A 12,698-nucleotide genomic window follows, 5' to 3' on the forward strand; every position below is an offset into this window, starting at 1 on the left:
TTACTTCATCTGATATTGTTTTCTCCAAACAGCTGAATGAAGATGAAAGTAGTGTTTCAAAATTGAAATGAGTTATTTAAATGTTATGAACTTGGAAATGCTCTGTAAATATTTTTGTTGGAAAAAGAAACCATCTCGATGTTGCCAGTTCTTCAAAAGCCCAGATACTATATTTACTGGTTCAAAGAAGTGCCAGTTTTCTTAGTGTCACTCTTCTATTTAATAAATTCTTATTTTCTAAATTATAAAATTATTTTTCTCCACATTACTTAAATTTATTTTTGTTTCAAATGTAAATAATGCAATATAAATATTTTTTTTTTTTCTGGTATGGAGGGCTGTTATGGTAGAGATTATTCTTTGGCAAGACAGAAGAAATAGAATTTGACAGAATAGTGGATTAATGATGCATTTGAGGCTAATCATGCATTGTTTTCTTTCCTTGATGTTTTGAAATATCCATGTTCTTTAGTCAGCTTTCCTGTTGGAGCAAAGGAAGAGTTATCTCTACTTTTTTTTCTCTGAACCCAGTCTTCTCACTTTGCTCTTAATCTCTTAATCTGCCCTCTAGAAGACTATGAACCATAAATTGCTTTTTTATATATATAGTTTTTAATTTAAATTTATTTTCTTCCTCTGATTCCTTCCCTAAGGAGTGCTAGGCAAAACTAGTAATTTGGGGATTGATTTAAATACTAATATCTTGGAAACCCTTCCTCTCATGTTTTAATAAATGTTACATTAAAGTCAACTGATCACTCTGTAGTCACAGAACTACGTGAAAAATAAAATAGCACAAAGGTTAAGGTAATATTTGGATTTGATGTCTTTATTAATATTTACATTCATATTGTCATTTTTGGGAATCCACAGTAACCAGTTTTAAAGTACTTTCTCCTTCACCCAGTTTTCGTCCATTGGTTTCATGTACTTGATGTTACAGACACCATGGAATGTGAGCTAATGCTCTGAATTCAGGAATCGAGGTTTCAAGACTTAGACCTTCACAAACTGTTTGATGTTCTGATGATATTCTGTTGACATGGTTTTGTTTTCTGTTTCTATTATTGAGGTTTATTCAAAAATGAGAGCTGGAATATGGTCATCTTCTTTACATTTCTTTGTGCTTCAAGCAATTGGACAATGAGGAAAGGCTAAAGGTAATCATTCCAATAACAGTCTTCAGCAGAAATAAGTAAGCAAAGGGTATTTGCTGGCTGAGATCATCTGGGTAGCTTTCTTCCTCATTTTTCTTAGAGAAACCAAAATATCTATGTTGGGGTTATTTTTTTTCTGAAAATAAGGATCATATGCTGTCTGATATTTGAACTCAAATAAAGGAGAAGAGTTATTTAATTTCTCTGTATATTATTTCCAGAGTAGTCTTGAGAAGCTAATTAGTTTGTTAATTATCATAAAACAATTTTGTCAGGTCTTGAGTCATCTTCAAATGCAGTGATCAGAGAAATAGAATTCAGCTGAGCAACTAAAATTTGCTAAATGAATGAATGAGAATGCTTTACTCGGAGACATTTACACAGAATGGATCTGTGAGGTAGATGCTTTAACTAAATATTTATTATAAAAGGTCTTCACCGAATCGTTAAGGGAAATTCTACTGCATTACTGATTTCCACCACCAAAGGCAGTAAAGTTTGACTCGGGTTTGAAACTGGAGTTTAGTTTTAGTTTTATGAAATCCCATTTTCAAATGGGCATTTTGGAAACATTCTGGCTAGAAGTCTTATGAACTATATAAAAGTATGGATTTTTGTGTATCTGTTTTATTATAAGGTTCAAATCCCAATTCCTAGTTTTGGTGAATCCTACTCAAGTGGGGATCGTGGCCAGTGCCATTTTCCTAGGACACACCTACTGTGTGCAACTTTTCTTTTTTACTCATTTCTCCATTTGCCCTAATTTGGCTCTCTGTGAGTCATAAATTCCGAGCAAATTCCGATAAAGGATGTCAAGTTAGATGAGGAGGAAAGGACGGAACTGATTATGCTGTTTGATGCAATGATGGTGATTTGGGAACAAACGTGGGGAGAAGGATCGTAGGCCACAGACTAGTTTCGTACAACAACGTTGGATCTTTTCAAATACGTTTGTGATGTCGCCAGGTATCTTGTGACTAGTTCAGTTTGATTTTCTATATGCTCAGCCTCCTCTTTAAGGAGGCACTGGACAGTCATCAGAGTTGACTATCTTGGCCAAGTGGATCATTTGAAGGTGAAGTTGACTATCTTAGGGTGAGGTTACCTTATGAGTTTTCCTATCAGAAGACCAATCTTGAGAAGGAAAACAGGGGTGCCTGGGTAGCTCGGTTCGTTGAGCTTTTGACTCTTGCTTTCCACTCAGGTCATGAGCTCACGGGTGTGAGATGGAGCCTTGCATCTGTGCTGAGGGTGGAGACTGCTTGAGATTCTCTCTCTCTCCTTCAGCCCGTCTCCCTCACTTGCACTCTGTCTTTCTCAAATTAAAAACATGAAATTACCTCAGGAAATAGGTTTTTTAGCTAACTTATTCCATTGATTCCCAAAATGGAAATCTGTAAGTGATTTTTATTCTCCCCTGGCAATTTCAGAACGAGGAACAAAAAGGTGTAGAACCTTCTAAGAAATGAAAATGCAGACAGGTAAGTCCATAACCTTTGTAGTAACAACCAATTATTAGCCTAATGTCAGTGACTGGAACTTAAACACACAAGCATTGTCTTCTCTATTTGTCACTTATGAAAATGATGTAGATGGAAAATATGAAAGCTGGCATACCTATGATATGACTTGAAGTTACCTGTGAAGGAGATAGAATCTTCCCCAACCATCTACAAGCATGGTTCCAAAGGATTACAAGCAGAGACAACACTAAATAGTCAAATAATTGTTTTCTACTGTCTAGTACTACTTCTTGGCCCCTGGAATGGTATCACTCTGACAAAAAAAGAAGAAAAAAACACCACACAGAATGATGACATAAATTAAAAGATAGGTCTCTCCTGAAGGTCACCCACTTGTGGACATTTTGACCTTCAGACACAACCTCACTTCCATTAGGTCTCTTAAGGGACTGGAGATTTGCCTTTGGGATGGTAAGAAAGTTCAGTTCCAACTTGCTGTGTGGGTACTTAGGTATTTCTGAACGGAAGATCAGGAAAAACAAATTTAAAAGAATGTCACACTAACTTTGAAATCAGAAGACTTTTCATCTCACACCCTCAATTACAGCGTATGCAACTAAAATGAAGGACTGCATTATCAAATTCATGAGTTTTCAAAGAAGGATTCATTTATGTCACCCTACTCAACGTACTAAAACAGGTATGTGTGCTAATATATATTAGAAATATTGTTAAACAAGATATAAATGGAAAAACTATCTTTCCTCTCTCCTCCTCATTCCTGACTAAATACTAATCAAGCAGAAAGTTCAATAGACCAAGAGATCATTAATTACTATATTATCATATAAGCTATCTCGAGTATCATTAAATTATAGTACCACCGATATTTGAATGTTAGCTGAATTGATATAATAGAACTTTAATATTTATATATTCAAATAAAACACATTTTTAAAAGAAGAATTAACCATGTCTAAACTGAGGCATGTAGTTAAAGCCATCTCCAAAATTCATTTTTAAATCATCACCTGGAACAAACTGAAATAGAATTTAGTCTTGGTTTTATGTAGGTAATATCGAAGACAACTATGGGTTCCATAATTTTCTTCAACTCTGAGTACGCTCAAGAGGCCTTATCATTTCCTGGTGCTGGATGAGGCATGGCATCCTTATAGGAATTTAGGGACACTGAACCATGGAACCTAGCTTTAGATGTTTTGGCAGTAACTGTGCGAACTAGCATAACCTATTTAGACAGTAATTATCACTTCCAAGCCTGCTACATCCAATACCTTCACCACTGCGAATTGAGGACGGAAATAAATTGCAGAGAGATTTAAATCAATCCAGCTTCCTGGATTGATTCCTGGACCAGCTTCCTGGACCAATGGGTGTTTCTGTCCTTCTGTCCGTCTGTTTGTTTGGTCTTGAAATGCCCAGATCCCCCAGTACAAAATGTCCTGGTTCCTGGATTATGTTCCCTGGTCTAACCTGGCTGCTAGTTCTATCTAATACCTGGACTGGCTTTCGGATGCTACCTGACGTCATTCAACGTCGTCGGTAGGCCTGGTATCATCAAACACCGGTGAGAAGAAATTGGGGAATGAAAGTCCAAGAAGCACCTAAGGAAAACTTGGAGGACCTTCAATTTGGGATATTCAACACACAGGCATCATGTGTTGTTACAGCATGGAAGGAAGTAATTTCACGTGGAAACCATCTCCCAAATCAGGTTAAGTGTTTATAATTTATACGCCACACGACAAGTTCTCTTAACCTCAACGTATTGTTGATGTTGTCGCTGCTACTGAAAAGTTGTCTGTTGCGTTGCACATGGTCCCCCCTATTATTGTGTACTCGCCAATCTGCTAAGTGTCTAGAAAGAAGAAACTGGTACCATCCAAGATCATTCTAGACTCCGTGCCACAGAAAAGAGTTCATTCTTATCTGGGAAGAGGGTGAAGCCCTCTGGCTTGAGTATATGGTTCTTCCTTCTGTGCTTCTGAAAAGATTCTTTGTGGAAAGATTTTCTCTCCTTCCAGCAACGGAAGATGCTGTAGTAGATTTTGGTCCGGAAAGATCTCAGGGACGAGAAAAAAACTTTGACCAACCCAGGGGGGGCGGGGGGTGAAACAGCAGTCTGCAAATTCTTCTAGCTGAACTGACTTCTTTCAAATTTCCTTGGACCATTGCCACCCTAACTGAATTTTCCTTGTTATTCTATTCGTCTCTGTCCAGCCTATACTTGTGAAAATTTCTTCGTTTGACCCCTGTCTCTTCTCAAACTATTGCCTTAGAAAATGGGTCCCCATTGTTCCTAAGGAAAATCCATCCCTCTATACCTATTTTCTAGTCTTAATAGGGTAGTGTCCCCATAATGCTTGGGATTACTGAAAGCAAGAGTGTTCTACTCTTTTAATTGAAGTAAAGACACTTTTCTAAATCTTAGAAAAGGCTCTGATGTTGGCAGATATGTACTTCGGTTCACACGTCCCACATCTTGCCTTGTACTTCTATAGGCCTTCTTCAGAGTCCTCTCAAATTCCAAAGAAATTTCTAAAATTGTATTTCAACATGCATTTTATTATTTCCCACAGGTTTAGTGCCAATTAATAAATTCCTCTTCTTTACATCCAATTTCAAATATTTTTTGATAGAAGGTTTTTTTTTTTTTAATACGGACATTTCTGAATGATTTTGAAATGTGAATGTATTGAGGCATGTACTTGAAATTTTGGAACTTCAGTTTGAAATTTTGAGGGGTGCCTGGGCGGCTCAGTTGGGTAAATGTCCGATCAGGTTCATGATCTCGCGGTTCGTGGGTTTGAGCCCCGCGTGGGGCTCTGTGCTGACAGCTCAGGGCCTGGAGCCCGCTTCAGATTCTGTGTCTCCCTCTCTCTCTGCCTGCCCCCGTTCACGCTCTGCCCCTCTCTGTCTCTCAAAAATAAATAAACGTTAAAAATAAAATAAAATAAAATTTTGGTATATTCATTTACATCATCATGAAGAAGAAGAAGAAGAATGGCATTTTCATGTGTCAGATATATCATATAAATTATTTTTAATTCTCACAATAATCTAATTGCATATATATATATATATATATATATATATATATATATATATAACTTACTCTGATCTTATATGAGGGAATTAAGGTGTATGTTCACAGAGAGGACCGTACAGATTCAATACACAGACCCCAGAGACCAGACTCAACACGCGGTCTAAATTGCTTCCTGTGTACTCTTCTAACTTTTCCGAAATTCTATATACTTATAACACTCAGAAGCAATCCACTTAATATTGTGGACTGTTTTTGAAATTTGATTGTTCCTCGGATAAAACTTTGATTTCTTGGCATTCTTTTTGCAACCCATTTCTAACTAGTTTAATCTCTTGAATAAATAAAATTCTATTTCCAAACTCAAACAGACTTTACAAACATTAAGCTTGCTTCAAAAAGTTGCTTGAGTTCTCAAAAATCTAAAAGGCATGCATACTGCTCCCTGATTATAGTTTAGCTATTGTTCTTTCATGGAACTGGATATTTTCATATGAGTTTACAACTAGGAATTTATAGGTATGTACTAAACTTTTCTTCTAGCTTTTTTTTTTTTTGCCTATTTACTATTTTTCTTGATCCTTCCATTTTTTATCTAGAATTGTGATTTGATATAGCAACACTTAAAAGAGAAACAGTAAACCCGTATAAATGTTGAGTCAATTATAAGAGTGTTCTCCCTTCCTCTTTAAATCCAAGTATTAATAGGAAATTACTACATATTTTGATATTCAAAGCATACACATTATATTAATATACCACATTTAGTAATTCCTTGTCCAAAGATAAATGGATAAATGGTATATTTTAGTTTTTCAAAGTTACAGCATTTCTCTGGGGACACTCATTTGAAATTATATTTTCCTTAATCTATGAGATAAATAATGGGAGATTTTTGAAAATAATCACTTTGTAAATTGTAGGTTAGATTTGTCAGAGTCAAAGCTCTGCAATGTCATGGAGAAAGGTAGTTTTTTTAAAAAAAAAGTTTATTTATTTTGAGAGAGTGTGTGGGAGCAAGAGCAGGGAAGGGGCAGACACACACACACACACACACACACACACACACACACACACACATACACAGAGAGAGAGAGAGAGAGAGAGAGAGAGAGACAGAGACAGAGAGAGAGAGAGGGAGAGAGACAGAATCCCAAGCAAGCTCTACACTGTCAGTGCAGAGCCTGATTCAGGGATCTGTCACTAACCCGATCATCACCTTAGCCAAAGTCAGATGCTTAATTAACTGAGCCACCCAGGAGCCCCAGAAAGGTAGTTTTTCATTGCAGTTCTGGAAGAACAATTCTTCTAATGTGACTCAGATATATGCATGTTAGACTAAAGTTAAAAGAAAGTTGGGTTTCCAGAAAATGAAGAATGTAATAAAATGAAGACTAGGTTCCATGTTCTGAATATTATGAATTTGTTTCACCATCTTCTTCCCAGTTTTCTGAACGATGTTTCATACATGCATTGAAGACCAGTGTTTTCTAACTATACCCTTTCCATTAATGTTAAACAATATAAACATGAACTATTTTTTAACAAATACCTTCGGAGCGTTTAGACCAGGTAACACTAATTGTCATGTATTTCTCTGAGACCTTTAAAATATACTGGGATTTGGGGAGTCGATTTTAGTTTATGTCCTCTTCCTCATCAGCCTTTCATACACTTAACATCTGATTATGACGTGAAGCATCTCGCCGTGCCCAGGGCCAGTTAGCACTGCCGAAAGCCCAGATTCCAGGTGGATTTTCTCTATACCAGAAGCTTTCCCATTAGACTCAACCACATTCTGTTCTTTCTCACTAGAGAATGCATCCTACATAGATCCTATAGAACCAGAGAAATGAGTGCTAAATTCTTCTTGGAGTGTGCAGTCACACTGGCAAGCGTTTCTATTCTAGACACTTTTGTTTTTCTCAGGGAATTCACTGATTTCTGGGCACAGTTGAACAGCTTGTTTTCCAGAAGGAAATTCCAATCCAAGGACTTTACCTAGAGATATACCAGTGTTTTTCGACTTATTGAAAAGGCCTGAATTTTCTCAGTGCCCCATTCAACAGAGTTAGTCACTTCAGAGTGTCCATAAAACCAAAATATTTGGACTCTTTTTGCCATTTAAGTTCCAAAATGTAGGGGGGACTTTTGAGATAGTTTTCCATGCGACAGACTATTTGAAGATATCTGGAATGAGGATGATGATGATATTTTTCTCTCTCTGATGATACTCATATTTGAAGAATATGTGAAGATACTAGAATGGTTACCTAGTCAACATTTACTTGAATAAATGTTAGTATCAAAGTGATGAGGACTTATTCTAATCTCGTTATTCAACCACTGGCCACCAGCTTTGAGGGCAAAAGTGTTCTCTCTCTTGCTCAGAGGTGAAATCCTAGTACATAGCACAATGTCCGGTTCAATAAGAGCAAATATTCAACAAGTATTCGACTAAATGAACGATGACTATATTTCTAACGAAGCAATAACTTGTCTCCAAATATGGGGTCATGTTAACATTTAGAGAACAAGACTCCAGTGATTTCTGTTGAAGAAGAAGAGGATGTGAGTGGTGGGAAACAAGGAATGGCTATCCTTTCTGATTGTATATAACTCCACTTCCAAAATAATGCAATGTGCCCATCTTCTTTCCCCACCATGCCTTTGTTTTCTCTGTGTTCCTTTGGTCCACTTAGTTTCACTATTCTCAAGCTTGGATTAACCTTATATCCAACCAAAGAAACGTATTTCAGACCATCATATCCTATCTTCAATTACGGTATTTGCAAGTACAACCTAAGGCACGTGTTGATAATGGGTCTTTGGAACAAGGCACGCCTTGTTTACCAGATCTAACGGACAGCTCATGGAACTATAGGTCCATCCACTGGTGCCGCAGTTTCACAGGATCTTGAAGGTTAATCAGACCAGTTTCACAGGATCTTGAAGGTTAATCAGACCAAACAGGCTTTAGTAGCTTGTACCTTCTAACTAATCGTTAGATTTATAATTGAAGTAAAAAGGAAGTGTATCTTTAATATGTGATGACGATAATGATAGATTGGATAGGGAACTTTTAGCGTCAGAATCTAAGGGATGTCTGATCCTTCCACCATTAAAGTCCTATATCTTTAAGTATACTGTGAATCCCAATGTTTGTCTCTAATTACACATTGAAAACAAAGGTAGTTGCATTACAAAGCATGTGGCATCACTCATTTTCAAACGTGGCAAAGTGCATGGAAAACAGATGAAGGTAGGTTCTTAGCTCACACGGGAATGATATAAGACTGTAGTACTCGACAGCACAGTGGTGATGCAGGATGATTACATATGTGTCATTAAAATGAGGTTTGGTTTGTTTGTTTTTACTCATTAAGAGAAATGATCGCAAACTGGTCAGAATGCTTTTTGGAAGGAAAAAAATCACCCTCAGGTATACTATTTTCTGTTACAAACCAATTAAATAGGCACTTACTTCCAGGTCTTTTTGTTCAGTACCCTAAGCAATGGAATCAGTTCAATCTGCTTGAGATAGATACCCATTGAAAGGCATCCACTGAGATACTGAAATGGTAACACTTGCAATTGTTTCCTCTTTTATCCTTTGATTAAAACACTTAAACACCACTCTAGTGGAGTTTAGTGCAATGGTTAAAATAGACACAGCTATAAACTGACTTCTGAAAAGTTGTGTTATCTCACAATATATTCTTTTTTTTTCCTGTGACTGGTTTCTTTGAGCTCTTACACATGGTTGATGGCATTTCTCTACCATAGAGGTTTTGCAAGCATTCATTGACTTTTGACAGTCTGTGGGAATTCAAATAGAAAAGGGGCATTTTATTACCCATAAGAATGTGTTTACTGTATCATTTTATAGGAGCAGAATTTTACAGCATGAGTGTGCAGTGTTTTTTTCCCGTTAGTCATCTGTGTGTTTCTTCATTTTCCAGATTGTACAGTTCTTCCTGGGACCAAACATCCCTTTAAATCAATAAGAAACAAAGCTCTAATAAAGAATGCTGAATCAGGCCCCTCACCACCGTACTAATTATGCAGAGAGCACCCAGCGATGTTTACAGTGGACCTTTCCACGACCTGACCATAACATTAAACTCAGAGTCTATTCCAGGAGCAGGCAAGTCTCCATAAAAATTTTATTTTGAAAGGCAAATGCTTACTCACTGCCTTAACACTGAAAGACGTGGTTACTCCTACTTTGCTCTCCCTAAACATCGTTAGGTAGTTAGATGACCAATGATTCTTAAAACTGTGTCAGGAAAGTCAGGGAAAGGATTGGTTCTGCAGACAGAGAAGATTCCAAGCACTTTATGTAGACTGGATGGAGGGAAACTGTATAGAGCATCCAGTGTGGACAGGTGTAAGCTGGGGGGGGGGGGGGGGCGGGGCGCGGCGCAGGGAGAGCTTGAGATTTATTATTGCAATCGTCTCAACGTGAAAAGAAAATCTGGGTCCCCGTAGACGTTCGTCATTCTTAGTACCTGTAATGCATCAGATGCCCCGAAGTAGTTAACCGTACGCCTGCTTCATGCATCTCAGTTCTGTGTTTGTGTCTGTTCGCGAGCGTGTTTGCCTGAATGTAGTTTTCCCGGCAGCGGCGTGTGTTTGCTGTACGTGCGCCCGCGTACGAGTATGAATTAATTACATATTGGAAACATCTGCATTAGCGGCGTCCGCAGTCCCCGCCGCTCCGGGCGGGACGTTCGGCTCCGTCCGTCACTTGGTGTTAGGACCACTCGGAAGACCTGCCGGTCGGACGCCTGATTGTGGTTCCCGGGGGGCCGGAGCTCCGGGAGCCTGTACCATCTCCATCCGAAGGGGAGGAGAGGAGGGAAAGAGAAGGCGACCGAGCGAGGGGGGTCGGTTTCCCCGCAGCTGGGTGGGTGGTGGTGGGGGGGGGGCAGGGTGAGGGGGGGGCAGCCGGGGCCGGAGCAGGGGTCCGCGATCGCGCCGCAAATCCCCAACTTGAGCACCGCCTCCCGCCCCCCCCTCCCCACCCCCCCGGGGAGAGACGCGCGCCCCCTGGCTCGGCCCCCGCCCCGGCCGCTGGGCCCGGGCCCGTCGGTGCCTCCCCGCTCCGGCTTCCGATCGAAGCGAGGGCAGGGCAGGAGGGTTCTGACAGCCCGAGGGGCTCGGTAAGGAGGGGAAGGAGGAGGAGGAGGAGGAGGAGCCGGGGTGGGGCCTGGAGGGGGCGAGGAGGGAGGGCTTCCCCGCCTCGCCCGCCGCCCGGCTGTGCAGGCGCTGCTGGCGGCGGCGGCGTCTCCAGCTCTCGCTCCGGCCGCCGCTGCCGCCGCCGCTGCCGCCGCCCGGGCGCCGGGGAGATGCCGCCCCGCGCCGCGCCGCGCTGAGGCCGTGCGTGCGCCCTCCCGCCCGCCCGCCCGCGGGGCTGCGTGCTCCCCGCGCACCGGCTCTGCGCGCCAGCTCACAGGCGCCCGGGAGCCCCTCCGAGTCACGCCGCCCGGCGGCGCGGCGAGCGCTCGCCCGCAGTGGCCCCGGCGGCACCCGCGTCCCCCGGCGCGCTCCCCTCCGCTTCTGCAGCCCCCGCTCCTCGGCTCTGCCTCCGCGTCCCGTGGTGATTTTTTTTTTTTTTTCTTTTTTTCCTTTCCCTCCCGAGAGGGAGAGGGCGGGGTAGGTCCCCTCCTCTAGCTCCCCCCTCCCTTTCCCTCCCGGTTTGAATTTCTTCCCCCTGGCATTTCACTGGCTCCCGGCGCGCGAGGCAGGAGCCGCACGCAGGCGAGAGGAAGGCTGCGCCTCCCCCGCGGCTCCCGGCCCCGGCCGAACTGGAGCCCGCAGGGGTGCGGGGAGAAGAGGACGCAGCGGGAGGGGCCCGGCTCACGCCCGCGCCGAGGACGGCCCGCCTCCCCGGGAGAAGCCCACGGAGAGACGCACGGCGTCTCCGCAGCGAGCTCCCCGAGTCCCGCGAGCCGGCAGCCGACGATGGTGGTGGCTCCGCGAGCCGGCTGCGGGGCAGCGCTGTCGCTCTGGATTGTCAGCAACCTCCTCTGCAGAGCCTGGACGGCCCCGGCCGCGTCCCGTAAGTAAGCCCCCCGCGAGCGCGCGCCGCGCTGGAGCGGTTTCGGTGCCGCATTGAGGTGCCACCCCGGGGGGTGGCAACTCCGAGGTGCCCTCGCGGCTCTGGCCCCTGGCGTGCGCGGGTGTCTCCGCCGTCACGCACTTGCGGCCACTGCAGCAGAGAAACTCCGAGCCCCGGCGCTCCCGGTGGGGGGGTGGGGAGCGGTGTGGGGGGGGGGGGGGCTGCGAGACGGGGCTTTGAGGCCGGTGATGCTTCTGGAAAGTTGTTCCCGGTCCGGGAGATTCGTTGGCACCTGCTGGGTTGGAGTGATGAGGGTGGATGGCAGCTTCTTAGGAGTTATTCTTCCACTTCGGTGGGCTTGTTGTGGAGGGAGTTCGTGGCATTTTTGCTTAGGTAGGTCGGTGAAAGGAAAGCGAAGACGGTGGCAAAAATAAGTTGCGTATTTTTATTTATGGTTTCAACTTAAATGAGCACGGATTTGGGGGTGAGAGAGGAGCACCTTTTGAGCAGTTTGGGCACCCATGGACTTCTCTTACTCACCTCCCCTCCCACCCCAACAAGTTAATGACCATATAGTACTTGCTTATTGAAATGGGAGACAGTGAATCCAGTATGGTAAATGAAATTGCTCCGATTCTTTGGCAGTTGGATGTAATACAGTCTAGGACTTGGGACAGGCAGGGCAAACCGTCAGTAATGTAGTAATGAACACATTTCTTAAGAGTTGTCAGGAAAATGATGCTGCTCAGTGTATTTACGTCTTTGTGTTTTAGCAAGCCTTTTTTTTTTTTTTTTAAAGAAAAGGTTGCTCATATTTTCATGTGGTTAGCAAGAGTAGAAAGAAATAGAAGTCTCCAGCCCATCTTCTGAATTGCTTTGGAAGTGCATACTGTGCCTCCGGAGGGGAAATGCATGATCGCTCCTTTGGTCCAGAAAGAGTTAAACAC

General features: G+C 42.6%; 1 protein-coding gene across 1 annotated transcript in view; it reads left to right on the forward strand.

The window, feature by feature from the left end:
* The first annotated feature begins 11,539 nt into the window (after positions 1-11,539).
* The window catches only part of LOC109268887 (contactin associated protein 2), a 1,595,009-nt gene continuing 1,593,850 nt past the window's right edge, over positions 11,540-12,698 (forward strand). Inside the window, exon 1 of the mRNA XM_053897072.1 lies at positions 11,540-11,751. Coding sequence (XP_053753047.1) covers positions 11,655-11,751 — 97 coding nt within the window. The 5' untranslated portion in view covers positions 11,540-11,654. The remainder of the gene's footprint in view (positions 11,752-12,698) is intronic.

This window comes from Panthera pardus, unplaced genomic scaffold (genome assembly GCF_024362965.1).
Source record: "Panthera pardus isolate Hobbes unplaced genomic scaffold, ASM2436296v1 HiC_scaffold_8, whole genome shotgun sequence".
Taxonomy (NCBI): Eukaryota; Metazoa; Chordata; class Mammalia; order Carnivora; family Felidae; genus Panthera; species Panthera pardus.